This window comes from Drosophila ficusphila, unplaced genomic scaffold (genome assembly GCF_018152265.1).
Source record: "Drosophila ficusphila isolate 14025-0441.05 unplaced genomic scaffold, ASM1815226v1 contig_855, whole genome shotgun sequence".
In the NCBI taxonomy this organism is placed as follows: Eukaryota; Metazoa; Arthropoda; class Insecta; order Diptera; family Drosophilidae; genus Drosophila; species Drosophila ficusphila.
Window position 1 is genome coordinate 485,660 of NW_025064807.1, and position 20,817 is coordinate 506,476.

Sequence of the window (20,817 nt, forward strand, 5' to 3'; positions counted from 1 at the left end):
TACGAGAATTTGGCGCGTCGCTCAAAGCTGTCCACGTGCTAAACAAATTGATAAGCAAATCAGCTCAGCTAATTACTCTGAGATTTATAGTCTGTGTTCCGAAAAATGATTTCACTTGAATCGAAAAATATGCCTAAGATTTTGCGGAAATCTGCGAAAGTTTTTTTGAAGTACTTTCTGCTTTGACTATATTTTGTTTTTTATTTGAATAAATTTCTCTGGAGGCAGTTACTCTAAAAATCATTTTATGTTTTTTTTGTATTATCTTTTGATTTTTATGTTTTTATTAAGGGTGGGAAATTACAGTTTGTTTTAATATAAACCTAAAATCTTTTGTTGAGCTAAACAAAATAATATAATAATCCCTTAAAGATAAAGTTTAAAAGGATAAAACAGAACTCTTACATTTTAAGTTAAAACTATTTAATTTTAAGTTTCGCCTTAAGCTTAAATTGAAACTTAACCAGTTTGGGTTTGCTAAGCATCGTTAAAGAAAAACCTACAAAACTTGGAAATCAAACGTTTTCTTTAAAGAAAATAAAACGAATGGCGAAATCGATATTCAGAACATTATCCCGCCCGCATATCTTTCCGTTCCGCACAGCAGTATCACTAGGCAAATATTTGTAGCATACTTGTCGGTTGGCGAGCAAAATGTGCAATTTGACTCACGGCTTTGCTTTTGGACTTTTCGGCCGCTTTATTATCATTGTAGTCATGCGGGCACTATCACCTCGTTACAGCTTTAATTAAACCCTATTGACAGTTATCAACCTAAGCGCTGAGATTGAGTGACAGTGGCGCTGACGTTTTTCGAATTTGCTCCTCTTTCGATGGTTAACAATTGCGACAAAAAAACTTAGGGCCTTCAACATAACGGACTTTCGCATAGTTTGGTGAAATATTTTGATTTCTTGGTAAAGTAACCAAGTATTTTTCCAAACTTTGTAAAACTCGCAAAAACTGTTGAAACGTTGCAACTTGTAAATCTTCCGGTTTTAGGCATTAACTGGTTCCAGCGCGTCGTGGTCCGAAGTGACTTCCATGTCCTGCTCCTCGCCGACCGCTTCCTCTTCGGCTTCTTCTGGCTCCTCCTCGATGATCTCGCCCATGATAATCTCCTCAGCCAGCTGATACAGCTCGCGAATGTCCTGCAATAAGAGAATAAATTAAAAACCCGAAAATACTTTTTCCAGTTACGTTTATAGAAAAAATAAACAACATTTAAGGCTTCGAAAAGTATCATATTTTAAACAACAAGAAAATTGTGTTTATAGAAATAAGATTAAAAAATATAAAAATTAAATATCAAAAATTAAACTTTAAATTTGAAACCAAATTTTGTATATTATAAATATTTTTAAATAATTTGTGTTTGGCTAATTATTATTATTATTTTATCACATAATGAAAATTCAAAAATATACATATTAAAGATTCTTAAAACCTAAAGAAATATTCAAAAATTGAATTGACTCACTTGAAATAGTTGTCAAACTTAAAAACGGGCTTTAAAACTAATATAAAGATTCAGTAATATAATTAGACATAAGTAAATACATATTAACAAATATACCATGAAAGGAACCTGAAGGCTTACAAGAGTATTATGCAACGGTTTTCCTAGCTCACCTTGGCATTCCTGAGCGCCACAATCTTCTCGTCCTCGAAGCGCAGCTGGTCGTACTGCTGCTTGGAGATGAGCAGACCCCGGTTGAACTCGTCCTCCATCTCGGTCTCCAGCTCCTCGGCGTACTGCTGCTTGGCCAGAGTGAGACTGATGGCGTCCTCGCTGATGATCGTTTCCTCGGAGACGTCGGTCACGTCGTCCAGGTACTTGGAGTGCGCCTCGCCCTGGTACTCGATGTCCTCCACCGAGGGCTCCCTTACTAGTTCCACGCTGGAGCGATGGGCATCCTCGATGAGTTCGGTGAGCTGTTGGGTGGTGACTGCCGTCTTCACATCCTTTAACTTATCCTCCAGTTGGTTGCGAATGCGCAGCTCCGTCTCCCGGAACTTTTGCCTAATTAGGGATTATGGCAGTGATTAGGTATCGGAGGTGTAACATATGAAGATGATCCCCACCTGGCCCTCACTATATTCTGTATATCCTGCGGATCCGATGAGAAGGGCTGAGAGACTCGCAGCGAACGCTCCTTCATTTTGGCACGCTCCTGTTCGAGGAACTCCTTAAGGCTCTTTTCGCACTCCCGCCAGTCCTCGTTGTCGATGCTGCAAAAGTGGGGGTTTTCCTTTCATTAGCCTCCGTTCCGAAGCGAACTCACTAAACATTCAACTCATGCATATTAATGGGGCAAAAAGGAACAACATTTAATAATGCGCTCGCGGAACGGGACGTTTCTATAATCATTCTGTGATACTCTTTCTTCAAAACGTTTGGAAAACTCACCAGACTAACCTGACTTTTAGTTAGAACCCTCTTAACTGATAATTTAATTTGTAAGTGCTTGTCTGCTTCGATTGTATTATCAAATAGATACTGAATTCTATTGGTGAAATACTATTTTCGGTTCGTTTATTTGTATTATAAACAGCTAGAATGGTTCCCAAAATATCCCACTACGGTATTAATAAATATTTATGGTAATTTATATATGGATCAGACAATAAAAAAAATTGATAATGTTCAGTCAATGAACTTAGAAGTTTTCTGTATGTACGGACCATTTCCTACGCATTAATTGCAAAATTATAAACTAAAGAAGAAAAAAAATTTAATTAAATGTAATATTATATTCAAGAAGTACTAGAAAATAATAATGAAAATTATTAAAAAAAGGGGAAATAAATACCCTTGAACATGCACTTTAAAAAGTTTAAATTTGTTAGACTTGTTTTTAATTATATACTAATTAAAAAAATTCGAACGTAAACTTAGTAAATTTATAGCCCAATGGATTTACCTTTAAAGCTGTGCACTTATTGTGTTTCGCTCTATTGTGACTTAATTCAACAGAAATTTTCCCCTGATATAAACGAATCTTTTCTGGGAATTTAGAGCATGCTGCCCTGCTGTACACTTTGCAGGAATTTCCATGTTAGCACCCACATTTAGCCACCCCCACCGAAGGCCGTTTAAGCCAGTGGGTTCATCTCTTTACAATACATGCATCTTGGCCCGCGCTTTTTTTTTGTTTCCCCAACTCGTTGGGGGATAAAGAGATTCCCCAGAAGGCGTCGAGCGTCAACGTGGAATAATGTATTGTTATCTTTGCCGCTGTTATTTTTTCCTCCTCCTGTACATTTTTAATTTTGCCGGCATTTAATGACGGCAGAGTTTAAGTGACTTACCGCAGCAGGTCCATTCCCCTTTCCGCGTCCTCAGCTCTATACTGTTCCACCAACAATTTCTGCTGGCGATGACGCTCGCGCTTCTTGGCCAAAATTTCGGCTTCTTTGGCAGCGTGTTGTAGGCGTTCTCGCTCCCATTTAACGCCCTGCAGCTTCAAACGCTCCGCATTCTTTTCACGAGCGGTTTTTAACTACAAGGAAGGTGTGAAGTTAAAAAGGGGTTTTTACTACGGATTAAACGCACCTTGGAGCGCTCTTTCTGGATCTCTATGTTGGCATCTTTGTTGACCATAAATATGGGATCGTCCGCCAGTTCGTCTGGTATCACATCTGATTTGCCCTCAATAATGAGCATTCGCTCGCGTTCGACTTCTTTTAACTAAAAGAAAACATTATTTTGTTAAATAATGAATAATTTAAAAATTTAAAATCTAAGATTTTACAATTTTTTTATGAGAGAATGGAATAAAGTACATAAAACCTACAGGCTTAAATAAATTCGCATAGAAGTATAAACAATAAAACCTTACACAGTATTAACCAACATATCTATTATTTATTGTTATTCTTAACAAAATTACATATTTTATCTTTTCAATAATATTCCTGTCAAAGGTTTCAGTTAAGCTAATATGAATTAAAGTTTTGTGTGTGCTGAAGTACATAAATAGTTTATCTAACAACATCAAACGCACTTATAAAATCTTTCCAGCTGGGAAAATGTAATAGAAGTAAAGCAAATTTATTAAGTGCCTTAGTTTCCTCATCCAATAATATCTTTTGATGGCAGACCAAGCCGTTGCCCCAAGAACAATTTCGGAACTTTATTAGCGGCTGGTCTGCGGTTGATATAAAAGCTAAATGTTTAGGAATGTGGGTGGAGCAAAGCTGCTTTGTGGTTTTTACTGATTTTTTTTGTGGGAAAGGAGAAGTTTTTGCTCTGTTTGTCTCTTTCAAGTTATCAATTTCCCAACCCCATTAACACCTACTGACACCTTTCAACTGCCTTTTTTTGCCGCATTGCGCAGCACTTGATGGAAATGCAATCGGAAGCGTCAGGAAAGTTTAGCCCATGGCCTCTTGTTTTATTTGAAACTTCAGTCAACTGCAATTGCATTTAAGGACATATCGGGCAGACAGATCTCTAAGTATCCGTATCCGCAGTGAAGCACTCTGTACTTCATAGTTTTGGCCCCTCGCATGTCTCACAGACATAAAAGACAACTTTTGCTATGTGTCTCCCCGGACTTCCCTCTGTTTCTGGTCTAATTTTTATTACTTTGACGGCTTGGATTTGCCATTTTCATGTCGGAGGCTCATTGGATTCAATTGTTTGTGCTTCGTCTTCGGAGGCCCCCTGCAAAAACAGAGAATAAGTAGGCGGTGTCGGCGTCATTGAAAAACTTTGGGACACTTTCGCTGCGCTCCCGTGAAAAGGGAAACTTGAAAAGGGTGAGCATGAACACAAAATCGCAGCCAATAAACAAGTGAAGAGTGTAAAATACACAGCTTAAGACTACGAAATACCGGATACGAATAAATTATGGAAAATTTTTGGAACCTAAAGGGAAGTGCGAAGTGAAACATTTACAAATTAGATAATTGACGCTTACGGATGCTTATAATCTTAAAGAAAAGGTACATTTTAAAAGGTTAAGCGGGAGAAGACTGTCTGCCGACTTTCGCTAGGCTTTTTAGCAATGGCTCACATGGTCCTGCTTTCTTCTTTTTTGCGGTTCTATATGGTAAATAGGTATTTTATTTCTACATGCTATAAAGCAACTTAATGCAGGCAGGTCATGAGACTTGTGTACTCATCTAACAAACATAAACCCGCACTCGTGCCATTTGAATTCGGAATACCATGGGGGATTAGTCAGTTCTAGTTAATGCTTGTCGTTTAGTTGACAATTATATGGGGTAGTTTCAAGGAATTGCCTGACTGCGGTTTCCTTTTTTCTTTGTGGGGTTTTGGACCAGAGAATCCGCAATGCGTTGCGTAATTTCTTTTATAATTATTTTTTCTTTAAGAATTTAATGTAAGCTCAATGCTGCAAATGTATTCAACATATTCAGTTCTAAATTTATTTTAATATCAATTTATTGGTAATATTCTTTTTAACTAATAAAAATATAAGATTCACCTCTTTATTGCCTGGAAAACAAATCTTTACACACTCTTAAATCTATTATAAAACCACTCAAACTCTTTACATAATTTTTTTTTTAAACGCATGTAACCCAATCAAATCTTTACACACACCCTTACTTAAAATAAATCCACTTGAGTTCTTTAAAATACTTCTTTAAAAAACGAATACTACCCACTCTCACCCTAGTCCGTTGTTGTTCTACGTGACTCTCCCTGGCGACAAATTTGTTTAGGCCCCTCGTCTCATATTTTGCCCTTTTCTAAACTTTATGAAAATTGAATTACCAACCAAACAAATTGGTCACATTTGTGTCTGGTTTTTTTTTTCGGGCGGTTAATTGGGGTGCCCGGATTTGGAGTCCCTAAAAAATATTTCGACTCACCTCACGGGCGCGAATGCGGGACAGCAGCTGTTTGCGGTAATCCTCGTCGATCCTTTCCCGGAGCTCCTTCATGTAGGCGCGGTCCGTCAACTTGACCACATTGGTGCCCATCAGACGCTCCAAGCGGGCGCTAATGCGCGGCAAATTGAAACTACGAAAGGAAAAGTGAGCGGAAAATTCAGAGCGAGATTTCAAATGGAAAGAAAACTGTATAAAAATAATAATAATGAAAGAAACAAATGGGGGACAAGTCAATGTTAATGACCCACCCAAATGTAAGTCAATAAATTTGACGCTTAATTACAGGCTCAACCTTTGCCCCGCCCACTCACCCACACTGAGGTGGGAAAATCCCACATGGGCCGTCCGCTGAAGGCGTTTAAGCGCTTGTAACTGTTGGTAACGAATGAGGTCGGGCCGCATTCTCGGCCTGTTACTATAGCGCTTTTCACTCGCTGCGTTTGCCAACTGCCGCCAGTATTTTATTTTGGTTGCCAAACACCCGAAACCGACAACACAAGGACAAGGAGTCGTTCTTCGACTTCTCCGGGTCCCACACACCATCTCCATTACCATGGGTCACATTTATAATTTTGGGTTAAATACAAAAATTTTAAGTTGGTAGAGTTTACAATACAGGAAAATTCCTTATTTAATAACTGGCAAATACCAATATACTGTGATTTAAAAATGTAGTAAAAATTGTTAAATTATTGGCTTCTTTTTCTCTCAAACTTAACTAAAACAATAATGCTCTAAAAACTGGTTAAAAATAGATAAGCAATAATAATTTATATAGATAAAGCAGTAACCATGTAAGGGGAGTTTTTAATTAGCTTAACACAATTAAAATTACCTATTATTAATTTTGATAAAAATATATATTTTTTCAGTTTTTTTTTTGCGTCTGTTATAACTGTTTGTTATGTATTCTACTTAGCTTTAAATATTGAATAAAATTCAACATATCCTGTTTATTAAATTAAAGCACATTGTTTTCGAATTTCTTAATGTTGATTAAAATAATTTGTAACTAACCCACTGTTCCCTTGACTGTGCCTCATATTTTTCACGTGATATGCACACCAGTCAACCAGACTAACAACAACCATATAAACCTCACCTACCAGCACCCCCAAAATTTTGGCGTAATTTTAGACATGCAGGGCAGAGTGGGGCCGCGTTGGAGAGAACTCTGCAGAGGAAAAGCCGAGTTGCCTGGAGCAATGGAGGAGTGGAGGTTGAAGCGGGGGAAGACTGTCTGCCGACTTTCGCTGGGCTTTTTAGCAATGGCTCACATGGTCCTGCTTTCTTCTATTTTGCGGTTCTATATGGTAAATAGGTATTTTATTTCTACATGCTATAAAGCAACTTAATGCAGGCAGGTCATGAGACTTGTGTACTCATCTAACAAACATAAACCCGCACTCGTGCCATTTGAATTCGAAATACCATGGGGGATTAGTAAGTTCTAGTTAATGCTTGTCGTTTAGTTGACAATTATATGGGGTAGTTTCAAGGAATTGCCTGACTGCGGTTTCTTTTTTCTTTGTGGGGTTTTGGATCGGAGCCAAAATGCTATAACTCCTTAAGTACTCAATCAAAAATCGCTCAATCCCTCACAGGAAACACATTTTTAACAGATAACACAATGTTGACTTTGATGTCGCCGCAAAAAAACGTAGCTCGCAATAGTTCAAAGTCATCAAAGTTCAATTCAATCAATTTCCAATCGCGGGCAGGTGAGGAAAGTCGGATTCCCCCTTCTAGTTGGCATTGACATTGATAATGAAATTTCAGGACATCAATGGGTGTTGTCGTCGTATCAATAACCGGGCCTCATGTCACATGCTACATGAATAAATTACGTATACGCCCTGGTGGCCAAAAAGGGGTTGCGGCAGGAAAGCAATCTGTCATGTTGCCGGTGCCCTAGAAAATCCCGTGTTACGAGCTTCGCCTCGATTTACGACTCGCTCGCCATAAACAAGCGAAGCCAACCCTTTCCTTTCGCGATAGTTTCTGCACTAACTGCTCACATCTTTTTATTGCACCATCCGCGAAACTTCCTGAGTGCAACTCCCATGACATTTGCAACGGTCGCATCCGCCGCTGTCACGAGTGCTCAGGTGGGCCTTGATTTACGGCTTGGCATTAACCCATTTACAGCGGCGTACGTGGGCAAGGAGTGGGTTAACGCATATCCGATTGCCATTTGTGACTCTATTCTATAAATAACGCATTAAAAACGGGCTTCTATTTTTTCGTGGGAAGGTTCCACTTTTATGCAGAAAGGGCTGGCAGTGAGAATGATTTATTGGGTTATTCACGTGATTTTATTGAAGTTTAAGTAATAAAGGAAATAAAAAAAAGACATTTGTTACTGGATTTAGCATAAAGCTGGGCTGTGTGTTTATTTTACAAGCCATTAAAATTATTCAGACAATATTTTAAATAAAAGGTGTATGTTTAATACTCAATGTCTACGAACTGCGTAAATTTTATCTAGTGTCTCATGTTTTTTCTAGCTGCAAAATAACTAAGGAAAGCACCGACTTAAAACCTTTTTTCATTTTGAATAACAGTGATTGTCTTCCAATGTAAAAGTTTACCAATTTGTTCGTTCTTAAACTCCAATTATTCATAAAATGTTGTTTAATGCATTTTAATACTTTAACCAAACTAAAGAAAACTAAAACTGTAAGGGATCTTCCTTTCAGACCTCCTCTCCCCGTTTTCATGTTTACCGCGTAATGTGTCGGAAAGGAAAAGTCCCATTGATTACATTTATGACTTAATTAGCGGCCTTTCCCAGCGAAGTAAGGCACCATATTAGTTTACAGCCTTGCCGTTCGCTGTCATCGCCTATTGAAGGATACGAAGGATATGGAGGAAACGGGGGTGTCGGAGGAAAAAGCTGGGTTATGGCCTCTTGCAAGTGTGCATCGCTAATTAATGCCAGGGACGTGCATAAATTTGCCAAAGAGCTGACATTTATGTCTTTCGCCATTGCCATTTAGCCATTAAAATTGATAATTGCGACACGTAGTAGTGGAAGAATATTGAAATGTGATTCGGATTTCCTTTGAGAGAATTATTTCAAGTATCACATAAGGTTGCTCTACATCAAACAAAGTAAAATTAAACAACAAAAATCAATATTTGGTTGCATATAAATTTGGAATTTTTTATACCCTTGCAGAGCAAAGGGTATTATAATTTCAGTCGAAGTTTGCAACGCAGTGAAGGAGACACCTTAGACCCCATAAAGTATATATATTCTTGATCAGCATCACGATCTGAATCGAAATCCGTCTGTACGTCTGTCCGTCTGTCCGTCTGTCCGTCGGTCCGTCTGTCCGTCTGTCTGTTTCTATGTAAACTAGTCTCTTAGTTTTGAAGCTATCGTGCTGAAACTTTCCGAAAAGTTGTGTAGTTATTGCACGCAGTATATAAGTCGGAACGAGCCGGATCGGCCGACTATATCGGATAGCTCCCATACAAGAGGTCAAAAAAATAAAGGAAAAAAAATTATTGCGCCGTTGTTTTTCATCGAATTGACTTGATTTCTTCCAGATGGAGTTTTCTAATTACTATTGAATTTTGGATTAAATTTGATCAAAATCAGATAACTCTATCATATAGCTGCCATAGGAGAGATCAAAAATATATATAGAAATAATGGCAAAATAATCATAACGTTGTTGTTTTGTATTCCACGATTCCATGATTTTTACAACATCGACTTTATGAACTACCCTTGAACCGAAAAAAAATTTCATAAAAATCGGACAACTATATCATATAGCTGCCATAGCCTTTATGTATTTTAGCCTTTATGTATTTTGTTCGACATGTTTGATGACTGCAAGGGTATATAAGCTTCGGCTTGCCGAAGCTAGCTTCCTTTCTTGTTGTAATTTAAATTAAATTTTTTAAATGGTTTTTTTTTTGGTGAAAGTGTATAATGTATAAAACACCAAATGGTGAGTTACTATCCGCAGGAGTAAACATTAAATACTTTTAATCAGTTATTAAGAAATTTCTGATTTTGCTAGAACCCTTTATTCTTCAAGTTTATTGCTGTTGTTTGTTTTTTGGTAACAAGCTTTGAAAACAGATAAGGGCATCATGTGGCTAAGAACACCACACCCCTTCAATTTTCAGACTGGAATTTGTTTAACAAATTTAAATGTAAATGTGCACAAATTTATTTTTTCTAAATATTAGAGAAAATTGGTTCTATGTCACAATTTAAAATATCATTTTGTTTTTAAATTTTAAGATTATAATTTTAATTGTTTTTCACATTCGGAGCAAGTTGCTTTTAGTTGATATCAGTGAGTTTTGTTACCTGTCTTCCGGCTCTAGGGTGCATTGCACAAAATCGATGAGGAAGTCCTCGTCAACGCTGATCTTCATCATTGGCACTGACTTTTTAGCCTTCTTCCCCTTCGAGGATTTTCTCGCCATGGCAGGATTGCGACCAAGAAGGTGTTTGTTCTAATTCCTCATTTTCGCACCGACTGAAGCGGGAACGCAACCTGCGGAACTTTCACCCGAACTCGACAAAGGCGACCGGCGAATGTGGCGCCCTTTTCACAGGACTCGATTCCTTGGGCTGTCGCTCCTCGTGTTTTGTTGTTGACACACACGTGTGTGTGGCGTCGAGTGGCACGTGGGTGAAAATAAACCCACCCACTTTCACTTTCGCTCCAAAACGTCTCACGATTTCGCGCTGCCACCAGAGCCCCGATTCCGAATCGAAATCGGTGTTCGAGTCCGATTCCTGTTCCCGCTACACATTGCATGTTAAAGCATTTAATGTTGGGCGTAATGACATGACACAAAAGTCAATATTTTGACAGAGTGTATGGCGCAGTGTGTCAACAAGTTTCTAACGCGCTGTCCCAAAAGATTTGTGGAGTACAGGTTTAAGTTAAAGCCAAAAACCTTTAATGTATAAACCACCCAGTTAATTTAATTATTAAGTGAGCTTTATATGAGCCTTAAAAGCCTCTACTTATAGCAACCCATTTAAATACTTGAATAAATAAATTTAAATAATCTCGCACTTAAAACAGAAATGTACAAAACCTCTGTAACAAACATTTTTGTTAACGAGCCTTTTCCGATACTCACAATGCAAGCTGTACTTTGCTTTTGAATTATTTAAATTTATTAAAAATTTATGATTTTCCCATCAATTATATTATTTTTTATGGCGGCTTTGAGTTTTGAAATAAACATGCGTCGCCTGTGGAGATTAAGTTTGAAATTATTGCCTTTAGGGCGGAACAGAGTTCGCAGGGTCAGCCTAGTTATTCATATAAAATATATATAGCAGTTTAATGATAAGCCGCTCAAAATGAATGTATTAAGCAACCAATTTATGACAAAACAAGAAAGGAAGCTAGCATCGGCAAGCCGAAGCTTATATACCCTTGCAGTCATTGAATTTGTCGAACCGATGTTATCGGAGACTAAACAACATCGGAGCTATTCCGATTTTTCTATGAAGTTTCTATATTTTTCACTATTGTTCATGTGACATATATATTGTCCGATTTTTTTTTTATATTCCAAAAAATTCCAAACATGATGGATGTCTGATGAAGCGATGCTTTAATTTTTTTCCGTTAATTTTATATATATTTTTCGATCTTTCCTAAGACAGCTAATGAGAGTTAATAAACACCATCTGAAAGAAATCAAGTTAATCTGATCAAAAGCAACGGCGTGAGAATTTTTTATTTCGTTCCCTCGTATGGGAGCTATCCGATAAAGTTGCGCGATCCGGCCCATTCCGACTTATATACTGCGTCCAATGAATACACAATTTTTGGTGAACAAGACAAGTTTGCGTAGAAACCGACAGACGGACAGACGTGCTGACGTATTTGGATTCTGATCAAGAATATACATATATAATTTATGGGGTCTGAGGTGTCTCCTTCACTCCGTTGCAAACTTCTGACTGAAATTATAATACCCTTTGCTCTGCAAGGGTATAAAAAAAGTGGAAGTATTCTTTTGATTCTGCTAAACCCTTTTATTTAAATGAAATTTAAATTTGCATGCTGTTATTTTATTTTTTGACAAAGAAAAAAAAGTTGAATGCTTCCCCAATAATCAAAAAATATACTATTATTTGCTCAATTATTTCATTAACATAAGCAACTAATTGGTGAAGCGTTTGACATGTTCGAATGTCTTTATACATCGTTAATCAATATTGTTTTAACCGCATAAGCCTTATCAAAATGGTGTTTCTTGGGAACACTATTCTTGTATCCATTTAAGAGGAAATTTAATTTAAAAAACCCATTGTTATCGAGTTTCCATACGATGAGCGAAATAATAAAGCCATTAGAAAAATATGTTATCAACATATTACTCATACTTCTCTGATACGATTTATTAATTAAACTTAAATTTAATGATCACTGTGAATCATAAGTCTGGCGGATCAGAGCTTGGGTATAAAAACAGCAGCAGTCTGGATCGTTCAGTACTCAAGGAACGACGATGGGGAAGATCTATGTGGTTCTAATAGCTGCGCTCCTCGGTAAATTATCAGACAAATAACACTTAACTAAAAACAAAAATTAATTTTTATTTTGATAGCAGTGGGCCAAGTAAAAGGAAATTGTCTGTTCTCGTATAGAGATCTATATGGTTCAAATGGAATCTTTACCTACCAAGATGATCAAGGTAACCTTCAATTACAACTCTCACGGAAGGTGAATAATGGCGTTACCCTAACAATTCATTGTGGTGGCGGAAAAACCCATACGATAACCTGCAAAACCAAAAACAGAAAAAGCGTTTTTGAGCCCCAATTGCCAATTCGTTGCGTTACAAAACCTCCTGAAAGCACTGTAAAACCTTATACTGGCGACGAAGGAGTCTATGCGGATTGTCCAGGAAAGGTTTATTCAATTGGACACTGGATCAACGGAAAGTTTCTAAAGTTGTATGATGTGTGCTACGATACAAAGTCTTTGAGAGCTATTTACTCACAGGCCAGAATATTTCCATCGGAAATACGTGAGTATCTTAAGATTAAATATTGATAGAGAGGTTACAAATAACTATATTTTTTTAGACCTGCCACGACCTTTGGATAAACTGTTCTCACCGTATCCAGTAATGTCGGTCTCCGATGCTTACTCGTTTTTCACAGCAAACATTTACAAGAGATTTGTACAAAATTATGGAGATGATCAATCGTATATAAATGAAGGAGTTGAGGTTATCGATCGTGGACACTTGACCGCCAGTTCAGATTTTCTGTTCGAAGATCAAATCGACTCCACGTATAAGCTCGTAAATGTGGTCCCCCAATTCACTAGTATTAACGGTGGAAACTGGAAGAAGGTCGAACAATGGGTGCATAAACAGGCATTGGATGACACCGGACTGATTGTACGCACAGGGGGCTTTGACACCTTGAAATTAAAAAGAGGTACTAACTACAAACTCGCCTCTCTTATCGAAGGCGGGAAAAACCCAGTCCCCAAATGGATTTATAAGAAAGTAATCAGGCAGAACCCAAATGGACCAGGGACTCAGAGCGCTTTAATCCTATCCTACAACAGCATATATGAGGTGCCCGCAAGAAGGGATCATCAATTTTGCACTGTGGTCACGTGTCCGAAGGATCTTATTTTCGAGACGTCTAGGGAAGCAGGATACACGGTATGCTGTAGAAGTGCTACATTTCGAGTTCCTTCAGAACAATGAAATCTTTAAGGTGTGAAATTCTGCATTTTCTTCCAAACAAGTTTAACTTAAACTTTCTTAATAAAATTGATTTTACCAGCAGTAAGAGCATACTCCTATTTTTTAAAAAGAAATTTAGGGTTAAATATAGATTTCTAACTCATCAATAGCTATAAGTTTTATGGCTGATGATGGCTAATATAAATAAAAAATTGGTAGGATAGGATGAAAACAACCTTTTCCTAAAGAAAAATTATTTGTGTTCTAAAAGTCCTACAACAATTTTCTTCTCAATTTGCCAAGAAGTCCAGTGTCAAAATAAGTTGGTAAGAAAAGCTTTGGCAAAAGTGGCTTTTTGCGTTTCGCGTTCCTATAATTTGGGTTTACCTTTCATTTGGATTGTCATTCAAAATAAAAGGATTGACAAAAGTTTTCAAGGTTGCACTCTGAGGTGACAACTTCATTTTTTGACGGTGGTTCTAAAAACCCATTCGCGCGCTCACCATTTTGCCTATTGGTTTTCCCTCGGGCCTTCCTTATGGCCAAAAACTGTCGGTGTTTATTTCACCGTTAGATCTCGTTTTTCCGTGTCTCTTTGTTTAAGCACGAAACCGTTGACTGAAAGTTTTCCGCAAGGGAATGGCAATCTATCCCTCAAGGGAAGGGTTTTGAAAGGGGCAGGACTTTGCGGGTGGTGGGCGGAAGTCTCACATTACCATGAAACCAGATAACAATTTCGCTTTATGGCCGCGCTTCATGCCAACGAGACATACAATAATTTTCTCTAATCGACTCGGAGCGCGGAAATTGAGCAAACACTTTGTGTCAAGCTGGTGTTTCCCAGCCTTGTTTTTTGGTCAAGGAGTTTGAAATTTTGGGATTGTCTTTGCCTAGGTGCTGCCGGTAATACTTTTGCTATAAGTTATTATTGTTGTTGTTGCACCAACGTGCATAAAAGTAAAATAATATTAAAACTGTTTACTTTAAAAATGCAATGTAAATGTTATCTCACTAGAATCGAAGAAATTGTTGATAACCTGCGTTCTATTTTTAAACTTGGTTGAACTTTTTCTCAGAATAAAAAATAAGAACTGATTAAACTTTTAATGAAAAATAAAGGAAGCTAGATTCGTTGAGCCGAAGCTTACATAGCCCTGACCTTATCATTAATTTATGCTTTTAAGATATTTATCTTTTGAAGAGTCGATCAGCCAGAATCTGTACTCTATAATACTACTTATCAAGTTGCAGAAATGTATTACTATTTAACCCAATTTTCTAATTGAAAAGCTAAAGGTACCATTAAAATTAAGATAACATTTTATATTAATCTTCTATAATATCTTAAATTAAATTACATCCATAATAATGTTTTATTTTTATGCACTTTGGTCCCTTATATACTGTGTTAAAATAATGTCTATGCTTCTCTGATTAAATTAGTGACTTTATTTTTTTTTAAGTTAAGACATGAAAAGAGCGACTGTTAGTCGACGTGAATGACAAGTCCGGTGGATCAGATCTGAGGTATAAATTAAGCACCAATCTGAATCGTTCAGCACTACGGGAACGACGATGGCGAAGATTTACGTGCTTCTTATAGCCGCAATACTTGGTAAATTATCACAGAAAGTACAACAAAACATAAAATAATTTTTATTCTGCTAGCAGTGGGGGAAGTAAAAGGAAATTGTTTATTCACCTACGGAGATGTACTTGGCTCAAATGGAATCTTCACCTATCGGGATGCTCAAGGCAACCTTCAATTACAACTCTCATCGAGGGTAAATAATGGCGTTACCCTAACAATGTATTGTGGTGGCGGAGAAACCCATACGATAACCTGCAAAACCGAAAACGAAGAAAGCGTTTTCGAACCCCAGTTGCCTATTCGGTGCACCCGAAATCCTCCTGAAAGCACTGTAGAACCTTATACTGGCGACAAAAGGGTCTATGCCGATTGTCCAAAAGAGGTTTATTCAACTGGACATAAGATCAACGGACAGTTTCTGAAGTTGTATGACGTGTGCTACGATAAAAAGGCTTCGAGAGCTATTTACTCACAGGCCAGAATATTTCCACATAACATAAGTGAGTGTCTATATACAAATTATATAAAGTTTTTTATACTTTAAGTCTCCATAATTTTGAATATTATCATACCTCAGTTCTCCCACGTCCTACAAATCTTGAGTTCTCACGAATTCCGGTTATGACGGAAGAGGCATCCCACTCGTTTTACACAAACAGCATTTACCAGAGATTTTTAACACTCTATGGAATTGCACAAACGTATATACCGCGAGGAGTTGAAGTCATTAATCGCGGACACTTGACGGCCAGAAGAGATTTCCTCTTCGAAGATCAAATGAAATCCACGTTTAAGCTTATAAATGTGGTCCCCCAATTCGCAGAAATTAACCGTCGAAATTGGGGAAATATCGAAAGGTATGTGCATACACAGGTGTTAGACGACACCGGACTAATTGTTCGCACTGGAGGCTTTGGAACTTTGGAACTAAAAAAATATAATAATTATAAATCCGCTACTCTTATCTCTGGTGCAACAAACCCAGTCCCCAAATGGATTTACAAAAGGATAACCAGAAAAAACCCAAACGCATCAGGGTTTGAGACAGCTATTTTCCCAACCTACAACAACATATTTGAGGTACCCCACAAATCGGAGTATTCGTTTTGCGCTAAGGTCCCTTGTGATTTTTATTTGCCAGAAGACAAGAGTGCAGGATACACTATATGCTGTCATATTTCCCAATCCCGAATTCCCGTCTGATTAATAAAATAATACTTCTGATTCAGTGATGACATTTGCAATTTATTGTTTGCTTCATCTAAGATGTTTTTCTTGGTGGATATTTAATCCTTCGGTAAGGATAGAATAGAACAAAGTCTGGCATAAAAATCCACTTTTATTAGCTTTGGCTAAAGCATTGACTTTACTCAAAAGTCAAAAATTTTTGTGTGTATGGGGTTTTTTTTTTTATTTATTTACGATCACATTTAAGACATTTTTTCGACTTCATAAAAAAATCGTTTTTCATAAATAATAAAAAAATCATGAAAACCGAATATGTAAATATATACGTACAATTTTGGTTTGTGCTTTGCATTGTTTTGTTCCTAAACCCCAAAGGTTGGCGTTTCTGCTAAGTTTTGAGCTTTGTGGAAAGCTTTTCTGACTAGTAACACTTGAAAAAACACTAGTTAGATGCCTTTAGATCAGTATTTCCCAAAGTGTGGGTCGCGACCCACTGGTGGGTCGCGGGTAGATTTTTGCTGGGTACTAATTGTCATATAGATCTTGCAATTTTTTGTGTAGGTGGGTCGCGGTCCCGAAAAGTTTGGGAAACACTGCTTTAGATAGTTCGCTAAATTTCTATAAAAATTTATTTTTAAAATGATAATTATTGCCAATATTTTAATGAGTAAAAAATGTATACTATAAGAATTGTGGTTTTAGTTAGTCCTTAAACAAAAGTGAAAGTAAGTGAACAAATTTGTGATTTTAGGAAAATTATTAAACTGTGTTAGGTAATTTTAGAGAAAAAAAGTTTTTTGTAGCGAGTTATTTATTCTTAATGGGTTTTACTTGAAATTGTTGAAATTTGGTTAAAGAGGTTTTTTAAATATTCCTTGGTATAAAAAAAATTTAAAAATATTTTAATATTTATGTTGTATTTTAAATGATGACTTTCGAGTTTTATAAAACCCCATTTAAGTCTTACTTGCATTTGACCAAATCCTGCAAGTCCTCCGGCGAGAGAGCGTATTCGGGATCCAGGTGCGGAGCATTCCGTTTCCGGTTCCGACCGCGATGCTTTCGGAAGTGTACGGATGGACTTTTCGCTCCGGATCGGGCACCAAATGCGACGTTATCACTGCTCTGGAAACTTGTGCTAATGGCCGGCTCCTCGACAGCAATCAAAGGAGCACTCGTGGAGCGTTCCTCGGGATACTTCACCGATGAGGCGACGGCTCCACCGGTCAGTTCCTCGGCTTTTGCCTTCTCCGCGAAGCTATCCCTTCGCCAGGATGGTGTTAGTGTTCTGATCACATTTTGGGTGTCCGAGAAGCCCTCGTAGTTGTACTTCTTGCGAAGACTCAGCCCGGAGAGATACTCGAGCGTTTGCCAGACGTTCATCTTGTTCGCACTGTACGAAGGCTCCTCGTCGACTGACCAGCAAGCGTTGCGTGCAATCCGCTGGGCGAGGAGCATAGTCACCGTGGCGCAACGCTTGCCCGGCGGCGGAGGTGCCCACTCCCGGGACTCGGATAGTGCAACAGTGCCGCAGGCACCCACCACACCGATCCCGGCGGCATCAGCCTTCACGGCCGTGAGTGACATATGCGGAACAGTTTGCTTAGGCCCAAATTGAAATGTAATTAAGTTTCCGATTCCGTTTAAAAAACTTCGTCCTCATCCTGCGACGTCTGAACTTTGTATGGCACACGATTCTGGGTGGGATCACCATCACCACTCGTCTTTGCCTTCGCCGTCGTCGGCGTGTCCGTTGCGTGGCAGCCACGCGTTCGTACTCGCTGTTTATTGTATCCATTTTGCGCCATTAAAAATAATATCATTCTGATTGAGTGACGCGCCGCTTAAGTACTTTCCTTCTTCGTTGTCCTCGCACTGACACCGTTTTCCGCTTGCCGCTTTCCTTTTTATTGAACACGCAAAGTGTCGGCATTGCATCGGTGTTCTATACCCGTATAGTATGGTATAGTATTATATATTGTGGCCCATTCCCAAATGGCTTTTTCATTACCCCGTTCGCGATTGTTTTTCGGGCCCTTTGCCTGGCACCTCGCATCATTGTGGATACGCAGCTCAGACAAAAGTCGGGTAATGCCAGTGCTAATGGAGCGAAGGGCTGCTCAAGGGAGTTTCTCTTACAATGCTTTAGACGAAAAGTCATTTCACCTGGTACCTCAGTCACGTATTGAGATTTTTGTTGAAAATTTAAGTTGGTCTAATTAAATTGAAAGTGAAAAAGGAAGCAAAGTTCTAATAAATTGTTTGGACACAAAATAAAATTGTTCTATGGGTTAACTTTTACCCACTCCTAACGTATATTAAGTGCTTAAGAAAAATTAACAAAAAAATCAGTGCCTATATTTTTATCAATTGTCAGGTTTTTGTTTTTAATGACATGTTTGTGAAAATGATTGAAGATTGCGTCGAACAACCTAATATCTACATTGAGTGGTCAAGTTACAAAAAACCAAGGACAGTAGCTTTACAATTGATCAGTTTTATGAAGAGTCATCCAAAGATTAATCGTTTTATAAACATTTTTAAAATTAAACCATCTTTGCCATCTTACTAAAAATCTCTCTAAACAAAAAAAGGTTCCTTTTTTTCTAATAATTTAATTTAAGAAAATATGTGTAAGGGAATTCTATAAGCTTTGATAGCAATGCATTAAATTTCCTACAGTTTAAATTTCCCTAGTTTCTCGCGAGGATCTTAACCTTGAGGCCAGATAATTCCTGACTTTTCAGCCCCGCCAACTCAGTGGGAATAACCAAGCCAAATTCCCGTTTCCATCACTCCTGCTCCCCAATTACTTGCCAAAGTTTCCCCGACAGCTGATGGCTGCACTTGCTCCTTTTCATTCGCCGTTTCTGGGTGTTCATTTGCATTCGAGAAGTTGAGCCATCTATCAAAGGCGTCGTTAGCATCGCGTGACTGAAGTTTGTCCGGAAATTAGCACCACCCACTCAACCCGAGAATGATTTTTGGACAAGTTTGGCGAGCAGAATGGGTTGGCGATATATAATCTTATCAGACGATGTGATGCAACCGAGTGCGAATATTTCCCCATCGCGGATTTAATTGCCATGGAAATGTTTCTGGGTGTGGTAGGGCAATACTTTGTGTGTAAGCCTGACAATTTGATGGATGCAATAAAATATTATGGCTGCGGCTGTGGCAAAGAATCTTAATTGAATGGCAACGGCTGCATTGGCGCCAATCGGTGTCAGAGACTCAGAACCAACAATCAGGCAAATAAGCTACACAGGAAAAAAGTCCTAAAAATGGCCTTAAAATTCCTTTCTTGTCTTACATAATTGCTTCAATTTATTACCCCAAACTTCTTCAAAATATCAGTTAAGTTTTTATATTACTCAAAGTTCGACATAATTGATATAAATATTAAATGATTTTATAATTTTTTATACGAATGTCAATGGGGTAACAATTTTAATATTCGCTTTTTGCTTAAGAATAGATGCAAGTATGATATATTTTACTACAAATATAAAATATAAAATATATGTTTATAAAAACTCAAAATTTATGGAATTACTTAAAATGTTTATAAACATGGAACATTTTCTATTTCAAGAAAAATATTTTTATGTTTTGACGTACTAAATTTAAAGTGTACTTTTTTCTCCTTGTAAGGTTGTAAAAACCACGAAAAGCACTTGATGGCAATGGGTTCTGAAACACGTGTGCATTTCCCGCCCACTTTTCCACCACCCGCCGCCCTCTTAGCTGGTGGTTTGGTATTAAATGTTTTCTACTCACGCAACAATGACATCGGGATCTTCCCACCATTTCTTGTTCGAAGGCTGTAGCAATAGGCTCACCTGCCTCCAGTGGTTCTTGTGCTTCACCTTAAGATTAAAATAAAATTTTACAATTTATATAGATTTTGTGTGAAGTGATCTGAAGCTACCTTGTACTTTTTGGGATCGTAGGCATTGTGATCTTTCTCCGTGAACACCAGACGTGCCATATTAACTCCTCTTTAGAGTAAAATAATCGTGTTTGTAAAGTCCTTTAAAATATAAAACGTTCTTGTATAAGATAGAATAACTTTTTGTGTAATCTGACTGAAGATTTTGTTTTGACAAAATCTTAGAATGAGTGTTGAATAAAAGGGAATCATGTTGTTATAATTTAGTAACCTGAAAATGGTCAATATTATCTTAACCATTTCATGGATTAGTCATGCTCATTTAAGTTGCATTTTTTTTATTTTATTCTCAACCAGTTTTATTGATATACAAATGATTCGCAATAAATTAGATAAGAGTTAATAAATAAATTCTATTATTGCCTTCCGACTAGAAAGCGAAAGTGGTTAAATAAACTTATAGTAATATTAAAAGTTTTATTAAGCCATTGCAAAATACTCTTTGGAAAAGGTATTACAAATTTATTAAGATAATTTTTTTAAGCCTGATAAATTTAAATTCATTTATTTTATT

General features: G+C 37.5%; 1 protein-coding gene across 2 annotated transcripts; it reads right to left on the minus strand.

The window, feature by feature from the left end:
- Nucleotides 1-675: 675 nt before the first annotated feature.
- LOC108100803 (probable DNA double-strand break repair Rad50 ATPase) lies at nt 676-20,469 on the minus strand. 2 transcript variants are annotated; one of them, XM_017204867.2, is made up of 8 exons: nt 20,283-20,469; nt 20,132-20,220; nt 5,848-5,998; nt 3,557-3,691; nt 3,313-3,503; nt 2,086-2,232; nt 1,633-2,023; nt 676-1,151 (listed from the first exon to the last, which is right to left on the minus strand). In XM_017204867.2, exons 1-8 carry the CDS (start codon nt 20,340-20,342, stop codon nt 999-1,001), a joined length of 1,317 nt encoding a protein of 438 aa, XP_017060356.1. In that variant the 5' UTR covers nt 20,343-20,469; the 3' UTR covers nt 676-998. The 2 variants fall into 2 exon arrangements, with proteins under 2 accessions (XP_017060356.1, XP_017060355.1); XM_017204866.2 differs by lacking the exons at nt 20,132-20,220; nt 20,283-20,469 and adding an exon at nt 17,319-17,938.
- Nucleotides 20,470-20,817: the final 348 nt, after the last annotated feature.